The sequence below is a fragment of the Convolutriloba macropyga genome, chromosome 8, assembly GCF_964194025.1.
Source record: "Convolutriloba macropyga chromosome 8, txConMacr16.3, whole genome shotgun sequence".
NCBI lineage: Eukaryota > Metazoa > Xenacoelomorpha > Acoela > Convolutidae > Convolutriloba > Convolutriloba macropyga.
Genome location: NC_134475.1, coordinates 65238125 through 65265748, shown reverse-complemented (window position 1 = coordinate 65265748; position 27624 = coordinate 65238125). Strand labels below are relative to the sequence as shown.

The 27624-nt window shown below is 36.0% G+C and overlaps 1 protein-coding gene across 1 annotated transcript; it reads left to right on the top strand.

The window, feature by feature from the left end:
• The first annotated feature begins 1620 nt into the window (after positions 1-1620).
• LOC142344927 (uncharacterized) lies at positions 1621-27624 on the top strand. Its single transcript, XM_075397011.1, has 9 exons — positions 1621-1979; positions 2380-2809; positions 7181-7490; positions 12087-12477; positions 14469-14637; positions 22245-22366; positions 22856-23105; positions 23547-23735; positions 27110-27624. Exons 1-9 carry the CDS (start codon positions 1625-1627, stop codon positions 27558-27560), a joined length of 2667 nt encoding a protein of 888 aa, XP_075253126.1. The 5' UTR covers positions 1621-1624; the 3' UTR covers positions 27561-27624.

The window sequence follows — 27624 nt, the reverse complement described above, 5'->3', positions numbered from 1 at the left end:
TTAGTGATCAAGAACAGAACTCTAAAGCGATTTTTCAGCTTAATTCATTGTATTAACCGGAAAAAATTTCAAAAAAGATAATTTAAGTGACTTTTTCAATATACTAGCAGCCTGATTGCGTCCCAGATTTTTGTCTGATCAGACTTTCCAGACCGAAGTTATCTCTGATCAGACTTTCTAGACGGAAATTAACCCTGATCAGACTTTCCAGACCCAAGATACCTCTGATCAGACTTTCCAGACACAAAGGGTCTCTGATCAGCCTTTTCAGACACAAAGGTTCTCTGATCAGATTTTCCAAACCGAAGTTATCTCTGATCAGACTTTCCAGACGGAAATTAACCTGGTCAGACTTTCCAGACCCAAGATAACTTTGATCAGACTTTCCAGACACAAAGGGTCTCTGATCAGACTTTTCAGACCGAAGGCGTTCTGATCAAACCATCTTCAGACCATGGTTCAGACTCGAATTCAGACCATTGCCCAGACCTCAATCAGACTATGATCAGACTCAAGTGCGCTCAAAGACGTTATGATCAGACTCAAGTGCGCTAAAAATAGTCTGATCAGAGAAAGAATTTTCTTATGATCAAATCTTTTAATTTTGCTATAATATATTCATTTCATAAAAACTGATGTTTGCGGTATCTAATTCATCTAAGAAAAAATCAATTATAAAAGTAATGCTAAAGAAAACGAAATCCAGCTGTTGAGAACAAATTTTATTTAGTGTACCGTTTAGTGTGTTTTTCTGACTCAATGGATGAGATTAGACAGCTTTCCATAAGAAACATCGTGGTTTCCAGTTGATAAAAATTTCGTCTGAAGGGGACCGGCCTTTACTATAAGCTGGACTCCTTTTTTCTGATCAGAACTATCGGACTTCAGATGAGTCTCTGATCGGAACGCTGCTTTATTGTTGCCTCTTGGCAGAGCCAACATCTCTCAGGAAAAAAAACAAAAAATATATTAAAAAATAAGGCGCTCGAAATTGTCCCTGATCAGACCCAATTGCGTTCGAAAACATTTCTGATCAGACCCAAGTGCGATCGAAGAAGTTATGATCAGACCCAATTGCGCTCGAAGTCGCCTTTGATCAGACCCAAGTGCGCTCGAATCCGCTTATGATCAGACTTTTCAGACCAAAATTACCTCTGATCAGACAATCTCCAGACCATCGTCAAGACCGTAGTGCGCTCGAACTTCCGTCCAGACCCTGTAATTTCGGTCTGAGAGCACACGGGTGTGCGCTCGATTGGGTCTGATCATAAACCAATTTGGGTCTGGACCTCACCTTGGGGTAATTTGGCCGAGTTTTTGCATTTAAAGAGCCAAGTTTAATCCTATTCACATAGATTTTTTCAATGATTTCATCAGGATTACTAAAGTTTTTGGAAACAAATCCAGTTTCAGATCAATCCACTTTGATCAAAACCGCCAATAATTAGGTAATAAATCATTATATGAAAACGACGTCCTCAGTTGATTTTATCAAACTTAAAATGGAACCCAAAATATTTCAGGTTGCAGTAATAAGTTTGGTTGCTCCTCGACCCTTACTACTGGGAAGAGTTACAGAAATAAAGCACAACGAAACTATTCGAAACTAACATTCTATCAAAAAATGTCCAGAAGTGAAGGCGCGATTGATCAACTTATTTCAGCGAGATTTTCTCAAGCAATTGACACTTCAGATGAAACGGTGTGCGATTATGACGCAATCATTGACCAGTTACGTAACGAAGCCTTACTTGGAGCTTCCAGTTACCAAAACAGGAAATTTCCACAAGATCGGAAGAAATTGAACTGCTCTCGCTGCGATTTGAGAGAAGGAAATTGTGTGAATATCAATAATGTTGGTAAGCAGTGTGAAGAAAGCGAATTCTGTTCACCAAAATCAGAGGACATTTGGACGAGAAATCATGAAGTCAAAAATTCGGTGCAACTTCCGTTTCCTCCACCACCATCAGAATCAACACGTGGGTTTGAGCTGGCGAATTGTTTTTTTTTTTAAAACCAAATTACTAATAATTTACGAAAAATCCTTTTTGTTAATCGAAATTTTCTGCTATTTGAAATTTTTGGCTCGTTCCACAAAATATTGGGCCCACCGAATTATTCGATTAAGGAGCTTGTTTTCCCTCAGTTTCGCGACTTTTCAAACCATGTGGTTTTTTTCAAGAGTTCTTGACTTCTAATTGTTTTGTTCGAGTTTTCATCTTTTCAAAGTGATTTTTTAACTTAGAATTATGCCAAATACATTTCAAACTCTCTCTCTGCAGTGCCAATGCTAAGAACCCTGATAACTGCAGATTTTTTAAAACCTATCTTTGAACATTTTGCCGATATAAGGATTTTTTTTCAATTTCTCCTTTTTAGGAAAGAAAGAAAGACTCTACAAGAAAAGAGAGGCGCATTCTGTATCCAGAACTCCGCTAATCCAAGCCAGACCCATTTTCAGAAGCGAGATTCAAATTGAGCCCCAAACCAAAACCCTATCGTTCACGCCAACATTGGTACGGAAGAGTCAGATTTTGTACCCTAACTCAAATTCTGGTTCCCAAGAAAGTCTGCGCCAGTTATCAGTTGACCAGAACCCCAGATGTTCCGCTGGTCGCAGTTGTTCCAGTACTAGATGGTGTTCTGGCTCGCTGTCTCGTGGCAGAGATAATAATGATAATTTGGCTTCTAAACGGTTTTCTGTTGCAGCTGTTTCCAATTGCAGCCGTGTTGGAACAAAAGGGCACGAAGGGACTAGACCTTGTTCGATCGTCGTCGGAGAGGACCAAAAATTTACCAACGATCAGAGGTGAGAACAAAAAACCCATTGAGTTCAGGCCGAAAACAAATTCTTATTAAAATCCTATAATTTGAAAATATTCGGGTTTGCTTGATCCAAAATCATGCTGGACACTTTTGAAAAAGTTGATCAAAGATCGGAATGTGGAAAGAAGAAAAGAAAAATAATATTTCTATTTCCCAGAAGAATTTCCAATCATTCAGTATAAAAAATGCAGCGACGTGACTGCGTAAACCACTCCGCTCATTTAAGTCAATTTTTTCCGCTCATTTTTCAGTCACGCATAAAAATAAATAATATTGCTGGTTTTTTCTAGCAAAATTTAGAAGGAAAAGCACGCTTTTGTCTAGCAAACAAAACTGATTTTTTTCTAACAACTAAAACTCTTAGAATAAGTTTTTACAGTTGTTATGAAAGCAATCAGATTTAATGGTCAAAAATTTGTGTTAAGTTTGGGCTTGATCAAATAATGAAAAAACATTAATGGTCTGTGAACACAATTGTATACATAATATGGAATAACCTATTTTTTGTTCCGACCCACGTTAATGAAGTCAGGAGCTTTGAATAGAAAAGCAAGCCATTATCATTCTTGTCTTGGCTTTTTGTTAGAAACAAAAAGATTCGGTATTGCTGTTTGGGAAATTTTTCCCAAACCGTTTGACTTCTGTTTGGGCTTTTTCTTGCCACTTTCGAGCAAAGACTGCTAAAGGAAAAACAGGTTGAATATATATTTTTGTTTGAATTTGTCTGTGTACGACTGCAGGTTTTTTGAATCGTACACTAAGCGTTTTCAATAAAATTTTTCTTAATTTACCCGTTTTTCTTTTTGACGTTGCATCGGCATAAAAATTAAGTTCTGATTGAAAGTCTGTTTAGTTTTGAATTAATCCTATATGGTTTCATTTAATTGTTTATGGTATCGATTACTTTCAAACTGTTAGTTTTCGTGAAGTTTTGGTACTTTGGCCGCCTTAGGAACTTTGTGAGAATGATTTGATTATTGAATTAATAATGGGGTACAGTGGTTTAGTATAAATTAATCAGTTTCGAGATTTCAGTTTTCGTTAGATCGGGACTTTTCTTTATGATTTCTGCTGTGTGAGAATGATTTGATTATTGAATTAATAATGAAGTACAGTGGTTTAGTATAAATTAATCAGTTTCGAGATTTCAGTTTTCGTTAGATCGGGACTTTTCTTCATGATTTCTGATGTGTAAGAATGATTTGATTATTGAATTATTAATGGAGTACAGTGGTTTAGTATAAATTAATCTGTTTCGAGATTTCAGTTTTCGTTAGATCGGGACTTTTCTTTATGATTTCTGATGTGTGAGAATGATTTGATTATTGAATTAATAATGGAGTACAGTGGTTTAGTATGACCTTTAGCTGCATTACTTTTCTTAACCATGTCGAATCAGTAACGGGCACAGATGAGAAATAGTGCACATATGGCAAATAATCCACTGGGTATGAATGTTGATGACAAGTTTTTTTTTCAAATTTTAAGTTTGTTGTCAGTACCCTTACTACGGTCTGAGTAAAAAAAGATCAAAGTGATTGGTATCGTGGATTAAACCAATGTTGTTAGTGCTTTGAGACTGTGACAGGAAGTTTTCAAGACAGTGAGACTATTTCTTCAAGAAGTCTGAGGTGAGCGTTCATGAGTAAGATGTGCTATAGATGAGTTGTGAGTTCTGCTTATTTTTTACTGACTTGCCTTCTAAAATAGTTGTGTGAAATCTTCTTATAGAGTTAATTGATAATTGAATCTAATTTTTTTCTGCTCAGCACACAGTTGTACTTAGAAGTGAATTTATGCTAAATAATAGTGTGAATTTTCGAAGAATTTTCGAATTTTCTCTATGTTTGATGTTCACTTATTTTGTTTCTGGTTAAATTTTTTCCTTCTTTTCGAATTAGTATGATTTTTGACAAGTCTAAGCAAATTTTCTTGGAATTTTTAAGTAATTTTCTGAATGTCTGCAATTGATAGCTAAAGGGTTTGGAATTATAGTTTGAAAAAATGTATTAGTGTTTTCAGAAAATTCTAAACCAAGAATTTTGTCGACCCGTAAATTAATCTCAACAACAACAGATCTTAGCTGCTTCCTCCGATAGTTTATTTTCTTGTTTCCATTTGTTAAGTTTTTCCACGTACTTTTTTTCTGTTCAACCGTTCAAAAGAAAAAATCATTTTCCAGGTGAATATTTTTTGTTTTTTGACTCTTCTCTTAGTCTCATTAATAACAATTTTTATCAGCTTTCTGATGAAACATCTCTTAAAACAGTTATTGGTTGCAATTTGTAGCTGGTTGTATTAACCAAAAGATCATTTGTTTCAGTTTATTTTCTTAAATTTGCATGATATGAGCAGTTACTGACTTGCATTTGTGTTGACATTGTCATTTTGTTGCTTGTTGCAGTTTGAATATAATATTAGTTTTTTTTAAAAAATGTTTAACGATTAAAACGTCATTACACCGCAGAGGTATACCCCAAAATTTCCGCCTTAGTAATAAACGCTCAAAAATTAGATACGTAAAAAGAACGAAATTAGGAGACATCCTTTGTATCTTATTTTTTGGAAACAGGGTTTGCCAATTTTGCGAAATAGAAGAATTTTAAAATTGTAAAATAGGTGAAAAGGCTTGTAGCACGTTTCCGCTCATTTTAGGTATCTACTTTTGCCATTAAAAGTAATTATAATCCGCAATTTAGCCTAACTAAAGACGCAAATTTTGAGCATGCAAAAGTATTAAGCCTTTTAATAAAGATTTACTTGAAGCTTTCAAAGCTTTAGAGTGATTTAAATACAAACAACTTTATATATATATATATATATATATATATATATATATATATATATATATATATATATACATATATATATATATATATATATATATATATATATATGTTGTACGTCCCAGCGCGGCAAAAACTGATTTTTTTCCGAAAAATCCCTTTCTCAACAAAGGTTTTGATTATCAATGTGGGACTGGCCAACTTTAATAAGTAATAAAAAAAGGTTCTTATAAGTAAGAACCGGGTAAGAACCCTTCGATAAGTAGTAATAAGTACTATTAGTAGTAATAAGGCTTTAATAATCGCTTTTAAGCTCAAAAACGCGCATTAAATTAGGCTTAATTGCGAATTATAGTGCGAAATTGAGGTACGCTGCGTGCGAAAAAAGCGATACATAAATGGAGCAGATTTGTGATACAAAATCCGCGAAAATTAGTATACAGAGCTTGTACTTTTAATTCGCGGCTAAAATTTGGACAATTTTGCGAACACGGGTTGCGCAATTCCCTTCAAGTTTGCCTGTTTTTGCTAAAGTAGTTATTTTCCGCAATATAGTTGCATTTTCAATTACAGCTTACTGAGGACTGAGTACAGCTTACTTACTTAATAAGTTACACCCTCCATGCTAAAAAACAAAAGAAAAAATATTCTAAAAAACATATGAAAAACGAACAAGGGATATACAGATCGGGCATAATTGCCCGTGAAGATTTGGGTATATCTCTGCGATGTAAAGATATATTTTAATTTTTTTCTTTTAATTGTTTGGTGCATATAGCTAACCTTTATGTATAAGTGCAAAAAAACTAATGTTAATCTCCTTGATTTGCCCAGTTTCAAAGGCTTAGCAAATTTGTTTTACTTGACTTATTTCGAAACACAATTCTTCAAAAACTACATTAAAACGTTTTCTGGTCAATAGTGGCCAGAAATTTAAAAAAAACTTTAGATAATTTTTAAGTATTTTAGTGTGTAACATTCAACAAACGACATCACGATTGAATTGAAACATCATTATTTTACAGGTTCTTTCTTATTGATGATTTTGCTTAACATTTTTTGGCATTAAAATTAACAAAAGTATAGCTACAAGCTGTTTATTGCAGCTGTTAAATTTGAGCTGAAATTTATTCGTATTGGGTACATGCTATTGGCTTGGGTGCTCTTCAAGCGCTCCCTTCTTTAATCGAATAACCCCCTCTCTCTAACTCTACTCTTGATCCTAAAATTCCCTCAGTTTTCACACCGCTAACTGTTTGATTTCTTTCACAACCCATCCTGCCTTTCTCTTCTCTCTGTTATTTCACGTTACTCATGGTTTATTTCCACTTTTCTTTATTATAGAGAGTGTAACTTAGTAAGTACTCAGTAAGTTGTATTTGCATCTTTTATATCTTCTGCATATTTGATTTGAGGACGTTTGTTTTGTTTGCATATTTAGGACCGATATATATTAAATAATTGAAAAAACTCCAAAGATCTTGAAAAAACTTTCGTTGAGAAATGTAAATGCGTCTGTTATTTGTTATTAACTAATTAACAATTGCTATTAAATTTTGACACTTCAGTAACGCAGCCGAGACTAACCAAGCAAGACGTCAATCGATGGCCATACCGAAATTGGGTTTATCAGATAAAGTGAGAACCCCAAAACAATGCAGGCGGAAGATCGACAGTCCCTGTTTGAAATCCCGTCGTCACAATTTTCCCGAATTTTGTCCCACACCTGACGTTAATCAGTCTTATAACCCATTTGCGGAACCCGTGTCTGTGTCAACTGGCAATGAAAGCCCGCGGTTGGGCAATTGTGGCTACGGGTATTTGGGGAGTCCAAGTTTGAACTCTTCAAAAGAAGGTCACTTGATCAAAAGCACACCGGTAGGCTGCTATATTTCTGTTTCATATTCTGATTTGACTAAAAAGCATGCCAATTACAAAAAACCGGAACGAGCTAAAACCTGATCCTGCCTGTGTCCAAATTACACCACCCTTATTACCCCCCCAAAACTGATGTAACAGTAGGGGGTAATTGTTTATTTTGGGTATTTTTTTTGGGGGGGGGGGGGTAAAGCGATGTAGTAAGATGGGGGGGGGGTGAAATGATCTAAGATAAGGGGGTAATGGGGGTAATGGTGACTAGACTCATATAAATAGACCATCAAGAATTGGGCAAGCATTGATGGTTGGTACAGAGGTTGCGGGTTCAAGACTGTCAGTCTTCGGGTATGGGGGCTAAAGCAAGATTAGCCCAAGTGGGATACCCCCAATTACCGTCCCCCCCTACTCCTGCATCTTTTTACCCCCTACACTTGCACCATTTGAATCACCATCACCGGTTGATTGATTATTGTCTGGTTGGGTGCGATCATTAACAAGCACGTTCTAACTACAACTACCCTCTAATTATTAATGCTAATTTGGTGCTCCATTTGAATACGAAAAGTAAAAATTTTTGTTGCTTTTGTTTTGTTTTAACTGAAGTTTGAAGTTTAGAAGATTTTCCCCGTCATTTTTATGCATTTTTTAAATGTGAATGTACCTTTGGGTTTTCAATGTTTTTGCTAGTTCTTTTCAAAGAAAAATTTCTAGAGTTTTAAAACCGTCTTTTTCCCGATAAATTTAAACCATCTTTTTGTTTTCTATTACTGAAAATTCGTTTTTAATTGCTCTCAAACGAAGTTTGTAGCAATTATATTAGTCCTGTCGTTCTCTTTTTTATGCGATTTTTCGCTTGACCGATTTTTCGTCTGACGCTTTTGACTTTTCGTCCTCAAAAACGGGATAATAAGGTAGCCCCCAGAGGGCATTAAGTGGTCTTAGAGCCATTCAGCTCTGTTTCAGCTCAAACTGTTTTGGAGACTTATACTTAAACTTATGGTGTGGAGGGCGGTTCTTAGAGGTTGAAGACGCCCCCACTGTTCACCCCCCCATTGCCCCCACCCCCACCGCGCTAATGTCCCACCCCAGTAATGTCCCCCCCCCCCCCCTCCAATCAACCTCCAGTGACACCCCCCCCCCCCCCCCTCCCGTGGCTAGGTACTGTCGAACAACCGCTTGCTAAAAACGCAAATATATATTATTTTGGAATTTTTTTCAAGCTTTTTGCAAATTTTTGACATTTTTATATTTTTATCATCCCTAGGTGTCAAAGAAGGTTACTTATTGGTTACTGAATCGTTTCTATATGTAATGGAATGGTTTCAACTTTTTAACATCACGAATTTTAGAAATTTTTTGACAAAACGTGCAATTTTTTCAAATTTTTATACATTTTTTCCTTATTCAGGTCTTTCCAGGCCCAAGAGCCAGAAAACATCCTAAGGGGTTCGATTAGTTACTGAAAATTTTTTAATAGCCATTGAATAATTTTTCAACTTTTTAATGTCACAAATTTTAGCAATTTTTTGATAACACTTGCTTTTTTCAAGTTTTTTGAATTTTTTTTCAGAATTTTTCAGCCTCAAGAGCCAAGGGCCTCCTCTAGAGTTTGAAAACAGGTTACTGAATAATTTCTAGTTTAATTGGAATGTCTTGCAATATTTTAACATAACGAATTTTAGAATATTTTTGATATTTTTTTGCCATTTTTTTTCCACTTTTTTGACATTTATATTCATTATTCAGATGTTTTGAGCCTCAAGGTTCAGAAAACCTCCCTTAGGGTGTAATAATAAGTAACGGTTTTTTTTGTTTTTCATGGATTATTTTTCAACTTTTTAATATTACAAGTCTTAGCAATTTTGTTTTTGTAAAATTGCAATTTTTTTAAATTTTTTTTTAATATTGTCATTTTTTAGGTTTCTCTAGCCTCAAGGGCCACTGAACTTCCTCCAGTGCTGGATAATATATGACTGCATAGCATATGGATGTAATGGAATGTTCTTCAAGATTTTAATATCACTACTTTAAGCAATTTTTGAAAATATTCGCAATTTTTTCATGTTTTTGAACTTTTTCCGGCAACAGAAGCCCTTGGACCTCCTCCAAGGTTTGATAATAAGCTGCTGCATTGTTTCTGGAGTTAATGAGATGGTGATCAACATTTTTTTTAAACTCAAGATTTAGTATTTTTTGGATAAAATTTATGTTTTTCAATTTTTTGGAAAATTTCCATGTTCCAAGTGTATGGATCTTTATGAGCCTGTGAAACTATTTCAGGCTTGAAACAGGTTTGCAGGATAGTCTCTTGAGACAATGAATTGGTTCTGAAGATCTTAATGTCTTGAAATTTAGCAAGATTTTGTTAAAGTTTGCAATTTTTTCAGTATTTTTTGTCCTTTTCTGAGTTTAACGACCATTACTGTTCAAGAAATTTTTTCAAGTCTCGCAGATGGGTTACTTGAAAGTACTTTGGAGACAAAAAATGATTGTGATTTTTTTATTGCAAAGTTGAGAAGTTTTTTTTCAATTTTAAATTTTTCAGTTGTTTTCTATATGATTTATTTATTAACAAGGTTAAAAAACTAGAAGTTGCAGTGTCGAATCCAATCATGGAAGATATTCCTGTCTCTTTCTCTCTTTCGGTAAGGGTTCCTTTCCTTCTCTTTCTCGTTCACTTTTTATCTCTCTCTCTCTCTCTCTTTGTTGATGTCGCACTTCAGCTGCTAATATGTAGCGTAATGTCATCATCTCTGATACCCTGTTTCCTCAGGCACGTTTTAGGAAACCATTGTTAATTGCTCTCAAAAGCAAATTGTGGCAAATATATGAATCCTGTTTGTCTTTTATGCAATTTTCTGCTTGGCCGATTTTTTGTCTAACCCATTTGACTTTCGTCTTCAGAAACGGGATAAAGAGGTAGTGCCCTGAGGTTACTAAACCGTGGCTAGCTTTTGATGAAGCCAACCGCTCGCCGGTCGTTTGAGAGCAATTCACCCGAGGTTAGTCGGTTATGTTTTTATAGTTGCTCTCGAACGAAGTTTCTGGCAATTATTGTACATATCTGTTTTTGCAAAAATTTCACTTGACTATTTTTCCTCTACTGTTCTGAAACATTCATTGTCTTCTGGCTTTTTTGCGCTTGTTTTCTTCATTTTGGAGTGATCTCAATTGATCTTATTCCGAAGTGAGTTTTGCTGCTAAAATAAAAGCAATTCTAGGATAGAAATTAACAAGGGTCTTGTAGGTGGGTGATTACTGCTTCTGTCGTGTTCTACCGGGGTTGGGGGTTGGAGTTCCACTTTGGTCGGATGTTTTTGCACCCATAAAAAATTTTGGATCTTTTTTGTTTGTGCCCTCCTTATTACGTTATGCACTCCCCATTTAAAGAACAATGAGCGCGTGCCATTACATAGTAACTTCATTATCTAAAGTTATGACACTAGCGTTTGAGGGGTGCAAATATTAAGCACCCACTAAGCTGGGGGGACACAAATGAAAAGATCCAAAAAATTTATCCACGCTACCAAACTTGAATTAAATTTTCCCACATGTCGTTGAATCAAATTTGTCCGACCTTAGTCGGTTAATATTTCTTTTACGAAAATACGAGCAACCTGAAGAATACCCCAAAAACACAGATTGAAACCCCAGGCCGAAATGTGTGCTCAAAACCAGCTCTAGATCAAAGTGAAATGAGATCAGTTAGTCCCAGGCTGAAGAGATCTCGAAACAGATTTTTTCGCTTAAATTTTGCGTTATCTGAAGTGTACCCCAACCCACTTCTGGACACAGCGTTCCAGATTTGCGGTGATCTCCAATCAGATCTCTTCCAGACACCTGTCCACATGAACAATGCACTAAATCTTTGAACAAAATATGCTTTTCGTGGTCAATTTTTGGTGGCAATTAATGGTGCTTAGGTTTCGTAGATAAGACATAACAATTTTTAATTAGCTATAAATATGTAGGTTGAAAATTATTCAGTTTCAGGCCACTAATCAGACTTTATAACGAATTATTTCCACGTGCTTTATATCAGATCTGATTACAAAGCGCTTGCGATTAGACTTTTTATTCAACTGGAATCTGGTCAGAACTTGGTACAAAAACATTTGATACCATCGGTTGATTTAGGCTATTCGGTAGGATGTAATTTGAGTCGCGCAGTACCCGAATGGTCTAATAAGAGTACAAAATTCGGGAAATTCTCATTCTGTCTAGATCAAAATAACTGGTAGCGGAACTAACAGAAAACATGTTGACTATTTGCTCCATTTTACCTCTAAACTACCACAAAACCTTAATCTTAATAAACAAAATCTTAATAAACATGTAAAAGCGGCCTCACAGTGAGGGATATAGTAAAGGAACGCTTATTTTAATTGGTATATACTATTATATAATACATTATAATACAATGAGTTATTATAAAATATATCAATTAGCATTTTCATCACAAAATGGCGCAATTTTAATTAAAATATGTCGGTACGCGGCGCTGGCTCGTAATGAAAAAAAGGAACATAGAAAATACACGATTGTAATTTTTTCTTAGACATGCAGCTATCTTATCAATATTTATTGACGTTATAGCAAAGTTCGAGACGAAGTGTACCAACCCGAAGTGTGACATCAAATTTACTCTTAGCCCCTGCAACATCAAAAGCATTCCCAACTTTACCTCAAGTGGGAAAACCCAACAATTCACCCCGAAATAGCCCACTTTCGTCGGCAGCTAAGTTCTCAACATGGTACGCACCCAGAAACTCGCGGCGACCTGCTTACGAAAACAAAAATTTGTCTGATTTGTTTGGCATAAACCTCTCGACCAGTAAGGATGTTAACAATTTGGTGAACTTTCTGCGAGGTCAAAAAGTGGGGCTGCTGTTTGTTGACAACATAAACAAGAATGGATTTTTGTACGTAGGAGCAGATTTGATGAAATTGGACAACCCTCACGAGGAAATAAATTTTGCAGACACAGGTTAGTTGATCAAGTGGTTTCAAACGAAGTTTGTAGCTATTAGTCCTGTGGTTTTTTATGCCTTTTTTCTTCTGATTTTTCTTCTGGCCCTTTTAACTTTCCACCCTCAAAAGTGGTATAAACAGGTAGAGACCAGAGGACATTATATGGCTGATCAAGCAACTCTCTTAGAGCCATACGCCTTACTCGTCTCTAAAAATGCAATTAACCAAAACTTTGTTGAGAGAAAAACTTCATGGTGTGAAGGGCGGTTCTTTATATACAAATATTGACACCCCTCATTCACCCCCCCCCCCCACTTACTCCCTCTCCGAACACTCCTCCCGTATTTACTCTACTCCACCTGGCGATTTGACACCACCCCTCTTCCAGCCCTCAGCCGTCCCAACACTACCCCCCCCCCATCGCTTGACCCCCCGTCCCCACCATGCTAGCATGTCTAGGCCCGACATCGGTCGATTATGTTTAATATACACCAATTTTGACTAATTATATGTGCCTTTTTATATTCCTCTCTGTTATTTTATATTGGATCAAGTTTGTTTCGGCTCCCTCCAGTACATTGCTCAATCCCGTTTAAAGCGCGTGTCATTACACAGTTTATGTAATGATACGACAATGCACGTGCATAGAGGGGGTGCAAATAATACGAACACACTGAGTTGGGGAGCAAACGGGAAAAAAATTGTTTCTCTCACTTTTTCCCTTGACAACGACTTCAGACTTTTTCCCTCAATTTCAGACGTGCTGTAGAACACATTGAACTCTCTTACACACACAGCTAAATGATTTCAATAAGAACACTGTTAGTTCTGAAGTTTTAATCTTTTCAACAACGTTTTAAATCAAGTATTCAAGATGTATGCGGCTCGACCAATCTAACGATATTCCAGGTCTGGTTGATTGAGAATTAATATTTTGAATTGCCTGGTTAAGGCAGAAGATAAACAATCCTTGATGCTCAGTACTCTGCACGTTTGTGTACAGAAAGGGTAGATAAAGAAAGACCAGCACTACTATTATTACGTCGACCTGCCGTCTTCTAATTTAAAATATTGTCTTCTGTTGATTCTAATGCTTCCAACTCACTTTAGCGCTCGTAAGATCGCATAATGATAGCAGTATATGGATTCCGTATTTTGTAAACAATTTTGAGGCTAGTTTTCAGAGAAAATAGAATGTTGATGACAAGTTAAGGTGTCGGACCAACCGATGTTCTCTCACTCGAACATCACAGACTCTGTTTTTTATACCTTTGGGTAACCAAGCAACCTTTCGTTCTTGTTGTGTCTGTTGTTTTGTAACCGCTTAGTCGTTCTTCTCTCTTTCTTTGATTCAAAATTTGTCTGCCTTCTAAAGTGACAATTATTTCGTCGATCTTTATGTCTCATGATTACTGACCTGAAATATGTGACGGAAAAAAGTTTTCATACATAAATCAGAGTGGCCTGTAAACTGTTAGCAAAAACTGTTTCAGTTATCTATAAGTGACGTCATTGTTAACGTTCATTCGTGTTTCCAGACCGTGTAATTTTGAACGCACAACACCCCCCTTGTGCGTTCATTTCGGTCTGGACATATCAACTTTCGGTCTGTGACCTCAGCCTGGGTATTTATAAGTGAAGTCATCACTGATTATCTGTATTAAATATCTATATGAAAGTTTCTGTTTCAGTAACTGAATGTGACATTTGCTGGAGCTTCACTCCACAGATATCAAGTCGAAAAACTGCATATGCTCGATTAGTCAACTTTAAATATACATTGTTTTCTTTTCTGGATAGCTCAATTGATGTTCTGAAGCAACATTTAGTTCTACTTTTGAGATGATAATTTGGAATAGCTTTCTGAAACGGAATTTCGTTAAACGTTGGTTGTGTATTTACTTCAACTCGAAACGGAAAAATTAGGCAAACGTTGTCATCATCATGTTGATATATTACAAAAAATTGTATTTTATTTGGAAAACAATAAATATGGAATAATTTTAGGAGGAACCGAGGAGACTTTTCGGAAGCAGTACTTGTCGGCACTGTCCCGCCAGCTGTCCAAACTCCCCAGAGACCAGACTTCTGCCAGTATGAATCGACAAGCTCAAAACCACTTGAGAGATAATACGACTGTAGGAGGAACCACAAATGGAAACAACTGGTCCAATAGGTTACGTTAAAATATTGAAAACTGATTTTCCTTGCGTATTGTTTTTTCCCGGGTCGAGGTGTCACGCCATTCAACGCAAAATTTTGTAAGATAAGCGGTGAATGCGGTGAAATTACATAAATCAGGCGGTGAATGCGGTGAAAAAAACTTTATCGCCTGGTGGTGGTGAAGTTACATAATTTCACCGCTGATTTTAGCGGTGAATTTAAATAAATTCAGCGCTCTGAAAAGTGTCCAAATTATGTGGGATAAGCGGTGATTGCGATAATATTACATAAATTCACCGCTTAACTTAGTGGTGAACTTACATAAATTCACCGCTTAGAAAAAAGTGTTAAAATTGTGTGAGATCAGCAGTGAATGCGGTGAAATTAATTTGGAGTAAGGGAGGAATTATTAGATTTAACCCCCTCCCTAAAATATCCCCTTGATCTTACATCTTTCTGACACTTTTTTCTAAGCGGTGAATTGATGTAATTTCACCACAAGAGTAAGCGGTGAACTAAAAATAAATCACCACATTTCAACGAAAAAAAATATTTAATGTTACCGCTAATAATCGCAAATCTTACAAAAAAATCACCGCGCTTGTTTTCCAGAAAGTAGACTGAATTTGATTTCTATTCCAAACAAAAAACTAGAAGTTAGTGAGAGATGGAGCAGTGGAAGAAGAAGTGCATGAACTGCAGGAGGTGAGAGTTTCGATCCCTTGTAAGGGCGGAAAAATGCGGTGGCTTTTTGTAAGTTTACCGTTTACTATAGCAGTGAAATTATATAACTTCGCCGCATATCACTGCAAAATTATGTACCACTGAAATTTGCGGTGAAGGCTGCCCTTGTAAACTAGCTTTTTTTATCTTGAACCAAAGTGAACTATGTCCAGAGTTCCTCGGAGTACAGTAACCCCTGATCAGATTCAATGCACAGCATTGTCCAAACTTTTGTAAAAATTTGCGTCCAGCCTATTTATTGCTATGCGAGCTAACGCTTTATTGACATATTTGATGAGGTTGAAAGACAAAACATATGTTGTGAGTGCGAAGATCTAAAATATGGGGGCTAAAAATTTAATTTTTTTTAGCTTTGCGCGTTCAAAACCACTACTGATCAGGTTTCGTTTTATCATGTTTCAGACTCCCGGGTCGAGGTTTTATCAAAAATAATGTAAAATTAGTGGTGAATAGCGGTGAAAAGAAATTTTTTCACCGCAAACCACCCGCATCTTTTAGCGTTGAATGCGATGAAAGCGGTGAATTTTTGTGAGATTTGCGTTGAATTTAGCGTTGAAATTTTTTTCACCGCATTCACCGGATTTCTTCCAAAAAAGAAACTGCCGTACAGAGGTTCGAACCACTCACCTACCGCATGCCACCAACTTCTTATTCCACTGCGACATCTGTCACTTACGTCAATAATATTTCCTGTGAATTTAAGATAAGCGTTGAATTTAGCGGTGAATATTTGTAAGATTTTGCATTTTAGCTGTAAAATTTTTTTTTTCACAGCTTTTTGCTGGTAGCGGTGAAAATTTTCTTTTTCACTGCATTCTACTGGTAGTGATGAATAATTTTTTTTCACCACATTCTACTTGTTGCGGTGAAAAATTTTGTTTCACCGCTTATGTCGTGAAAAAATTTTTTTCGCCGCTTAAATTTTTTTTCACCGCATTCAACGCATTGAGCGCAAATCTTACACTTTTTCTCAAATTCACCGTAAATCTTACATCTTTTAGCGATTTGTAGCGGTGACACCTCGAGCCGGGCTTTTATCATAGTGAAATTTCTGACCAGTAATACATGCGCTCGGAGTGACCTCAGTTAGATATAGCAAACTTATGGTAGTATTTTAGTGCGTTTGAACCAAAATCCAGACGACTGCTGTTATGGTTGTGTAATGCATGTTTTTGCACAGTTAATTTTTACTTGCTTCAAACGAAGTAGAATTTAATTGCTACAAAGGAAGTTTATAGCAATTGTTTTAGTCCTGTCGGTCATTTTTAATGCGATTTTTTGTCTGACCCATTTGACCTTTCGTCCTCAAAAACGGGACAAATAAGTAGCACCCAGCGGGCATTAAGTTCTCTTAGAGCTTTTCAGATCACTAGTCTCCAAGTACAAAGATTCACAGAAACTGTTTTGGAGAGTTTTATTTATGGTGAGAGTTTTACACTGTTGATCCCACCACCCCCTCACTATTGCCCCCCACGCTGTTGCCCCCGCCCCACTGTCCCCCCATCAGCTCCCCGGTGCACCCCCCTGTGGCTAGCAACTGACGAAGCCAAGCGCTCACCGGTTATTTGAGAGCAATTCGCCCGACGTTAGTCGCTTATGTTTTGTTTAAATCAAAAAACAATTTGATCTGGCATCGGTTAAAATTTGAATACTAAAGTTTGACAGCTGTCCTCCATCAGATGGAGAAAAAGTGGTTTCCCTAAGGTAACTGAATCAAAAAAGAGTGCCCAACTTTTGGTCCACTCAACGCTTTCTATTGGAACTAGTGAGAGTACATATTGCTATTTATTTTGCAAAAAATTGAACGGTTGGAAATAACAAATATTTTATTATATGTTCAACAATTTTATTTTTTGCATTGTGAAAATTAAGCAAACAATTGGCCAGATACTTCTTGTATCAAGAAAACTGTGTGTTTTATTTAGGAAAAATTAGGCATGAGTCAACCTTTTACTGTTACTATTTGAATTTAAATTTTGTCTTTATTGAAGTTGTCTTCTGCTATGTCAACCTGGGGTGGAAGACAAAATATTAGTCCCAATTTTTTTTTAAAACCTAGCGGTTTTCATCAGTAACAAATTTCTCAATAAAACAGTTGATTCACAGCATCATTTTTACAATATACACTCGCAAACTTCTTGCTTCTTGGGCTCAAGTAGCAACTCAAAATTTTGTGCCATTTGGTCGACAACGTGTGCATCAGCAAGTTTTGCTAAACCGTTCAAGCGTACAAAATCTCCTTTAAGCAACCAAAAATTCATGTTTTTCAAAAACTACCAACAAGTGAATCAACGATAAGGCGAAGTAAGATACTGAAGAGGAAAAAATTCAAAAGTCTTGAAACTATATCAAGATTAGATGAAAACACGACAAATTATTCAAAAGATAATTAGATGATTGCCTGACGACCAAAAGAGATTAAATGCAAGTTTGATGACATAAATATTTGAAAATTTACATCGCTAAGGACCAGTCAGATGGATACTATGCAAACAGTTGTACAGATGCTGAAATAAAAATTTTGAGATAAAAGTTTAGAATTTACAACTATTTGTTAATATCACACTAGAAAATATTCAAAAAAAGTGTACGAATCGCTTTAATTGTAGGCATTGTTTTCGATGAAGTTAAAACAGATACTACGCAGCAACAAAATTGCAGCAACAAATTTTTGATCAATGTCTTGTGATGGCATCATTCTTTTAACTGAACTCTTTGAAAACTAAACAACTTTTCGCCAGCTTTCGAAAATATACACGCTATGTTTTGACTGTGTCTGAAAACTTCTTTTTTCACATGCAACTTAAGTCTGTTTCAAGTTTCATTTAAAAAGACTGTTATTACTGTACATAAATGAATGATGATTGAGTTGGTAGGGATAATACCCTGAAGCTCCTCACTTTTAGCGCCCGCAGCTTCAAACCTTAAATATATAAAAAGTCATTAAATAAAAAGATGGGTTGTCTAGAGGCATAAAAAAGCCGATATATAACACCAAAATGGGAAAGTACGTTCTAGAGGTTTGTTGCTTCAGGATTTGTCGTACGTTACTAAATTACCTTCGAATTCGCCACGCGAAGACCCACATTCAAATTGAAATTGGATTTTTCGGAATGCTCACTAATTTCTGCGCTCGATTTGCGCAGCAGAATCAAAGATATTAGGGCAACTAATATTGAAATGAGAAGTTAGGAAAAATGAATTCATGTGGTTGTCAACAAAAGAAATCAAGTGAACAGACGTGTCTGATCACGACAAATAACAGTCATGTGAATGAAGACTAAAATGAAAAGCGGGAAACGTGAAATAATATCTAAAGGCAAATGAAGGATAAAGGGCAACAAAAAACAAAAAATTAAGAAAAAAATTAGGATATTGTATAATATTTACTGCACTAAATGAAACGTTGATTAGCAATGTTTGTACAGGTATCACATAACCCTTGAATGAGAAAAAAACTGTAAAATTAGGACATATTTTAATAATATTAACAATATCTAAAAAATTGATACTTGGTTCCCGGGTAAAATATGTAGTTACTATATATTTGCTGGTTATCATAACTGGTGAAATGTTTTAAGAAATAATGTGAGTTTGTTTAGTTCAACTACCTTTAATCTGAGTTTTCTTGAGCGTCGTCCTAATAAACTGTCATTGCAGTGACATATTTCTCAAGGGTCGGGTTTCTATAATCAGCTAGATAACGCACTCGCCGTTCAGGAGGCGAAACAATTTCAATCTCGGCGATATTCTTTGTTCTTTTGGAATTTGCTGCGCTGTAAATTGCACTGTCTCTACCACCGAAACGTTTGGTGGTTGAAAATTTTCAACGTCGCCTGTTCTTCGTGGTTTCTTCGGTGGGTATTCCCAAATCGGTTGACAAATCCTCGAAACAATAATATGAAGGGCTTCAGCGGTTATGACTGGATGGTCTTTTATCCTTAGTTGTCGTGGAATTTGATGAGTTTGGAATTTTTTAGAGTGCTGAGTTCGGGTCATAAGGCGGAGGGATGACTAATTGGCTTACCGAATCAACATTCGAAGTGTCGTTTTGGTCTCTGAGTGCCGAGAAGTTTGGAAAATAGGGATACGACCCTGCATTGAGTGCAATTTTTGATGCTGATGATAACACACCTATTCATGTATCACGTCGCTTATATCTCGATTTCTTGTCTCCTTTTAACTTTTGGGTAACTTCCTTGACGTGGCTTTGAATTTTGTATTCTGCTATTTTTTCTCTAGTGCGTGGTCCACGATGTTCTGCGTGCACTTTTAGGGTGTCTGGCGTTCCTGCTGCGTACCGAGTTTCTCAATATCACCATTTTGAACAGAGACTATTGCCTTCCCCGGTTCCCTAATTGTTGATATGGTTGGGTTGTCTTTGAGAATGTTGGATCTGGGTGCTAACACTTCAAAAAAACCCTCGAGATAATTTTTCAATCTTCGTTTATCATACACTTTCGGGCTAATTTGATCTGGTTCAGAGAGTGGGATTGGCGTGCAAAGTAATGATCGAAGAAAAAGTAACTCTCCGTTAGTGCTCTTTTTCTCGCAACCATGAGCATCTTTGGTGGCGCGTGTCATTCCCTTTTGGACATCTTTGTCAATCTGGTACCCATTCTCCCATTTGTCGTTGGGAAGGAGGCCGCAGGGGTAACTGTGTCCTCGTCTAAATAATAATTTCTAATATTCTAGGGTTTCGAGCCGAGAAGTGTATCCAAGATGATGTTTTCCTTGGCGAGCATAGCTAATTTATTCTGTCCCCTCCACTTATTCCATCAATGAGGTGGGTCGGGTGTAGATTTATCCCGAAAGGCGTCGATTCCTAGTGGAGTTTTTTTTTGTTTGCCGACTGCGCTATGTCGTACTTCACTAAAGTACCGTCAACTTTGCCACCCGAAGAAACACTTTCGAATTGGAATTGGAGTTCACTATGCGAAATGCCTACTATTTTCTGCGTGTGAATAAAGAGATTAAGTCAACCGATATTGAAATTAGAAATTAAGAAGAATGTCTTCTAGTGAATGTCAGCGAATGAAATCAAGTGAGCAGACGTTTCTGATGACGACGCGGAAATAAAAAATATGTGAATGAACAAAAAAATGAAAATCAGGAAACGTGAAATAATATCTAAAGGTAATTGAAGGATGAGGGGCAGCATAAAATTAGGAACCAAATTATGACATTGTATAAGATTTACTGCACTAAATAAAATGCTGAGTAGCAATAATTGCAAAGCTTTCAAAGGATGATTTGTTTTTGTAAGAGGGACATTGTATAAGGGTATATGCTATCTCAAAATACTAAGATTTATTTTACCGCTCAATTTTAGTGACAGAAATCATGAGAGAAAATAATCTTCAGTGTTTTGTATTAGTTAGGGACTCCAAGGTACGATATCATTGGTCAATAATACTTCGTTCGAGGCAGAGAGCTTAGTTTGAGAGATTGAACTGAGATTTAGGAAAATCAAAGTCCAAAATTTTGCCGTAAAATTAGTGTTTTATTTTAGGACGCTACCTTTAGGGCAAACTTATAAAACTTTAGAGTTTTTGATATTAAATCAAAGTGCCTTAACTTAGGAATTTAAATTCGGAACAAAGAATTACAGTTTGACTTCTTTATGTGTAAATTCAGTCCCTCAAACTAAGAAATCTCTCTTTTGACACTTAAATCAAACCTCTATAAATAATCGAGTGCTTCGCTATAGGAGACGGAGATCTCCCGTTTTTTAGTAAAAAAACCTTGCCTTCTAGAGTCTGCAAAATTCTTCTCTGAGCTTCAATTTCGAATGAATTTTGTATCCTTTGGTTCTCTAAATACGTTATGACGAAATCTTAGTACCCTTGGTGCTCATGCCCCGCACCCAAGCGCAGGCGCCCTCGTTTCAGGGCTCTAAGTCCATCAGACTACTAAGATTTTGTTCTAACATATATTTAGAGAACTACTTTGTCGTGTACGAAATAATTGGTGTACCCGATACAGTGGAGACGAGGCGAAATCGAGTTGACCCGAAGCCCGATACTTAGATCCGAGGTATCAAATTTAGTTCTGTGATTAGTTTGCGCCAGCTATCTGAACAGGCGAAAGGGATTCCCTTCTCAAAGAACCAATTTTTGGCAACATCTGAAAAAAAGTTTATGAAAACTACTCTACTAAACCAAGATCGAAGGGTGATTGCAATCAATTCGAAATATAACAAAAAGGCAAACATTTTTATATGTACAAAATTGAATAAGTTCTGCTGTTTTCAACCCCATAATGGGAATTCGAAGTATGCTGCTGGAAGTCAATTCTAGCTCTGGAATAGAATTTCGATGACTGATTTATGAAAACATCTCGACCATCTTCTACACTGAAGCCCAATTTTGACCTGAAGATAAAATTGGTTTGTTGATTTTGTTCTTTTGCACTCTTTTACATCAAAATGTAATGGCAAATTTCTCGCTGACCAATATGACTGGTGATTCATGATAAAGCTCGTTTTAGTTTGCCATTTAAATTCTAAAATATCTATTTTTGATATGCAAATTGCTTTGTTTTTGAAAGCAATGGAACCATTCAGTCGTCATTGATTTTCACGTCAAAGTTTCTACTGATTTCACCGGTAGCAAGAACAGGGGAAACCAACCAGCACGTGAAGCGAAAAGTAAACAGCACAGTTTAACGTTATCATTACACAAATTGTCATGTAGACCTTGTCAAGTTCTATACTTTTGAAAAAAAACAATTTTTGACGCATATTTCTCTACTATTCATAAAGTACTCCTCTTAGAGAACGACTAAGTCATTAGAGTACCATTAGAGCTATGCACTGCTTTTTTACATTATTGATACACATTGTTTATAGGTTTTCTAAATAAATGTTGGTTGTAGGTACCGTTGTGTGACACTGTCTAGAGAAAAAAATGAAGAGCTAGGCATGCGTATCCAGAAGAGTGGTCCAGTAGTGGTCACAGAGGTAAAAACAGAAGGTGCTGCAAACAGGACAGGCATACGTAAGTATCCCTGAATATAATCAAGCCTCCAGTTTTTTTGAAATTTTTTTGTAATATTGCGGGCAAATAAAAATATTTTTATTACGGGCTGATATAGCTTTTGTTACAAATTAATGTGCTTACAATTCAATATAATCAAGCCTCCAGTTTTTTTTGATTTTTTTTTTGTAATATTGCGGGCAAATACAAATGTACAAATTCAAATTCATAATTGGTTTTAATTGGCTTTTGTTACAAATGAATGCGCTATTACAATTCAATATAATCAAGCCTGAACATATTTAAGCCTCCAGTTTTTTTGAATTTTTTGTAATTTTGCGGGCAAATAGAAATATTTTTATTACGGGCTGAAATAGCTTTTGTTACAAATTAATATGCTGTTAACAATTCTTAATTTGTAAGTGTTCATGAACAGTAGTACTTTGTGGATCGGAAACATAAAAGATAAAACTTAACCTTGGCCTTTTCCACTTAAAAATGATGATTCAGATGTTGGCGACATGATAGCAGTCATTAACGGGGAGGATGTATGGAACGAGCCACACGGCTATATTGCGCAACTATTACGTAATGATGGCGAGATGAGCATGATCGTTGCGTCACCTGTGTCTTATTCTCTGAACAATGATTGCAAACAGATGATAGTGGAGTCAGGGTACCTGTTCAAACATGATCCGGAAAAGGGATGGCTAAGATGGTTTTGTGTCTTGAAAGAGAATTCTTGTCTCTATGCTTACAGGTAAAAAAAAACGGGGTCGTTCCTGTTATAGCTCCACCACCCCCCCCCCCCCGTCTAACGAAATTATATAGTACCCAATTATGATACTGATGGAGAGAGGGGCTATATGTTACCTGACCACTAACCTCTTGGAGCTATAATGGCAAATACCCGGAAATACTCACAGGAGACATCTACTCAGTCAATTCTCCAGACTTGATCTTCGTATCACACGATGCATCCGAGTTTGTTCTCTAATGGGACCTGAGACCTATTTTTTTCCCAGACATATTCTGGTCATCATACCTTTTTTGGGGCCAAGTATTTTGGGTCGCACATTGCCCCAAGTGCGGGTCAAACTGTTTGATCAGACGTCAAAAGTATCACTTATTTAGCGGCGACACAATATACCCTTAATTTAAATTTCAATCGATTGTCTTTTAGCACCCATTGTTGTTTCAGGACTGCATCTGAGTTGATTCCCTCTATTGTGGTGCCAGTCACTGGGTGTATTGTGGAAAGGAGTCCAGACACCAGCAAGCCATTCAGTTTCCAAATTATCAACACTCACCAAAACAATCAACATAGATCAAACTCTGCATCTTCATTTTCTGTTCACAGCTTTCACACTTCAGTTGATGAGGACTTCAGGTAAACTTTGTTCAATGAAGATTACATTTGAAGTGTAAATTTTAGGGTTTGAAACAAATTTAGCTCCAGCTAATAGGAGGTTCCTTCGAATACTTCTCTTCGAGTAATTAAACCAGTACTTATAAAGGCTTATTTTAAAACATAAAAAGGGTCCAAAGTTCACCAAAATTTGAGCCAGTTACCCTTTAAATCGGGAAAACTTCACCAGGCGTTGGTAACACTTTTTTTAAAAAAAATCTTAGCGCACAAAAAGCTCGAAAAACGGGAAATGCATAACTTTTAAAGCAGCGTCACTTCCTGCTGTTAACATTTTATCACCGTGAGCTCGATTTAGCTACATCAGTGGGAATTGAAATTCATGTTTAGCTGTACAAAAATTGGCTAGTCAAGGCTTTCAGCAAGCGAAAAAAGCGTAATTTTTTGGCGATTAGCATCCACAATTATTTGAATGCCAAATCCTCCTAACAAAAATTGGACCCATTGTTTAACGTGCATTACCCATCAAAATTTCAAAGCTAAAATTGAAAGATTATTGTAGTGTGAACTAAAAAACACTCCAAAACGTAAAAATAATTGCCTAAATCCTACTGACAAGATGGGCATGTGCTAAACGGGGACACGCAACGATATGCTGTAATTTAAAAGCCCAAATAAATATGATTTAAACCTATACAAAGTTATATTTTTCCAAAAATCGAAGAGTTATCTCTCATTTGGAAACGTTCACTCATGAAAAATGAAAATTTGCTTTGCAAACAAATTGAAGAAAATCTACTGTTAGTAATAAATCTAAATCAATTAATGACGATCAAAATGAGTCCCGCGCTCTAGGTGGGAAAAAGTAACTCAGAAATTTAGCTTAGAGAATATTTATGTTTGCAAGGCACTCAGACGAATTAGTTGTTCCAACACCCGTCCTTCGGCCTTCGGAGTAATAGATCGAAACATTAACTACTCCTTAATAGGGCGTTGTGATATCTCATCCTACAAATTTTTTTGTTTTAGCAACAGACTTAGTTTCCTTAAAAAGAGCAAATTAGGCCATTTAAAAAATTTTCATGGAAAATGTTGGAAAGTTGGCAATTTCAAAGTTTAGTGTTATTTACGTTTCGAGAACCTGAGGCGTGTGTCACATAAGTACAATTAATTTTTCATTATAGCTCGTATCAGAATTTCACAATGTCATAAAAATTTATAGAATGGAAGCAGTAATTTGTTCATAATAATTAGAGCCGAACTTGATCGGTTACTCCCTAAAACACTAAAAACCAGATTATTTTTTGTTTTTTAAATTATGGAATGAGCGAAGTGCAGGAAGAACAAGTTGAAATTGATTACGACAAAAAATTGGGTGGGAATCATAAATGAGAAATGGGAAGAACTAGAAAAATTAATAAGAAACGAGAAGGTTGATCTGAGAAGAATGTAATTCGTTCACTTAGCCCGCACATTTTCAGCTTATCTCCCCGATGACCACACTGAAACTCTTTAGGCAAACGGGCTCTTACCTACGATTCCATTTTTCATCCTAACTGGGTCGAGACAAAATGGCTATCTTGTAAGAACTTGCAAGTCGAAGATATAAAATCTGACCTAATTTGACGAAATATTTAATTCTCAAATATTTACTTTTCATGAGGTTCTTTTGCAATTTACTTAAAAATTGGTAGATCTCAGTACGCTCTTTCATTTACGTTTCATAGCTGAAAATTTTGCAACAGTGAAATTTTTTGGAGCCCGATTAATTTTTGAAGAAAACTCTTAACAGTTTATACAAGTTTTGATTTGATTGATGTTTTATCTTCATATGTCAGCATTTTTCTCAAAATAAATAAGTTACCCTTCTTCATTTTATACCAATATTATTTGACGATTTTTTTTCTGTCGGTGCGCAGAATATATGCACATTCATATATTTTTTCCTATATTATAAGCAGAATGGTTATTTTGTAAAAACTTTTACTCCCAGAACTTATAAATGCACATATGTTTTAATTCGAGTGTTTATTTTTTAACGGCCTTGGAAGTTGAATGGTTAACTTGTCATAACATGCAAGTTTTTGAAAAAAAAATCTTGTAAGAATTTGCAAGAAATTTGCAAGTTCTTACAAGTTAAACATTCGAACTCAACCCGGGTTATCTTTGGTTATTAGAATGGTTGAGGAACTACTAGATTATAACATTTAAAATTTCTTAAACTATTATTTTTCTAACGATACTGAAACACAGCATCAGATGTGGGGAAAATTCCCTAGAACTGTTAGTCTTAGATTGCAAGCCAAAAATTTCACTTAGGATCATTAATGCAAAAAACAACGCAGGTCATCAACACAGCATTTAAACTTAAAATCGAGTGCAGAGAACCCCAGTGATTTTGGAATTTTTATCGTGCAAGATCTGAGAAGATGCTGATCAGAAATCTTTATCGTGTAAGATCTTATCAGGTCTTACACGATAAAAATCTTGCTCTACGTGATGTTTAATCGTGTAAGATCTGATAAGATATTTATCAGATCTTACAAGATAATAGTTCAATTTAACTGAGTTAATATCTTATGAGATCTGATAAGTATTTCATCAGATTTTTTAAGATAAAAGGTCAATTTTGCTGAATTGTTAACTTATAAGATCTGATAACTATCTTATCAGATCTTACACGATAAAAGCTCACGCATGGATGAATTTTTATTGTGTAAGATCTGATAAGACATGTTTTAATGATTTCAATATAACCGTATAGCGTAGTCAAGAGAAAATTTTACAGCCTACTTTGATAAATACTGTCTCAGAAAAAAACCCCTGACACTCGAATTACCTTTTCACAATATCTTATAAGTCTCCAAAGACAAAATAAGATAACCCCCTCTTTGTTGCTCTGACATTTAAGTGTTGCATGTTGTAGTTTTTTGGCTACTGCTTGAAAGCAACACTGAATGTCTTCAAAATGAAGAACATGTCATACTTAAAGAATTTTTATCGTGTAAGATCTGATAAAATCTTATCAAAAAGATGAGTCATAGCTTTCCAAATGTTTATCTTACAAGATCCTATAAGATTCTCAGAAGATCTTACACGATGAAAAATTTTGTATGTCATATCTTGTAAGAAATGACATACAAGTTTGTCATTTGTATGTGAATTTTTATCGTGTAAGATCTTATCAGACCTGATAAAAAATTTTTTATCGTGTAAGAACTGATAAATCGTTTTACAAAGTCTTAGCCAGGCGACGCATAATCTTAAAAGTACTTATAAGAAAATTTTGAAAGAAATTTGTAAGATTTTACACGATAAAAATTCTCAAATGTCTGGGGAAAAACAAATCTTGCTTTTTGCGGAAATGTAAACGAAAATCCGTTTTTCATTTTATTCAGGCGCTGGATGAGGTCACTGACCCTGGCTTCGAAACAAAACCCTGCAAACAACATTTGGAACGGAATCTTCAACTTCGAACTGAACTCTTCAGCTGGTCACATTATGAACTCAGAATGCAATGGTTTCATCACAATTTCATCATCTATTTCAACCGACCAATCAAAATCAAGCCCCAATTCTGGTCAACAATTGTCTAGAAAATGCTACTGCAGCCTGAAAGACGCAGTGATCTATTGCTACGAGGGCATTGATTCCCAAAACAGTGACTGTGGAATTTTGTTGCATGGATATAGCATTAGTAATGAAGCCGATGACTTGACTGCTCTTTTAATGCCTGTTTTGATTAGTAGTCAACCTCCAATCATGTTGCAGTTTTCATCAACCAATGAGAAGCATCGATGGACGTATGCTATTCGCAGCTCATTACAATGTTGGATGACGGCCACTTAGCTCGCAAGCTCAGAAATGATTGCACTGTTCCAAAAACGAGGTCGAGTGCTCATTTTTTTGTAAG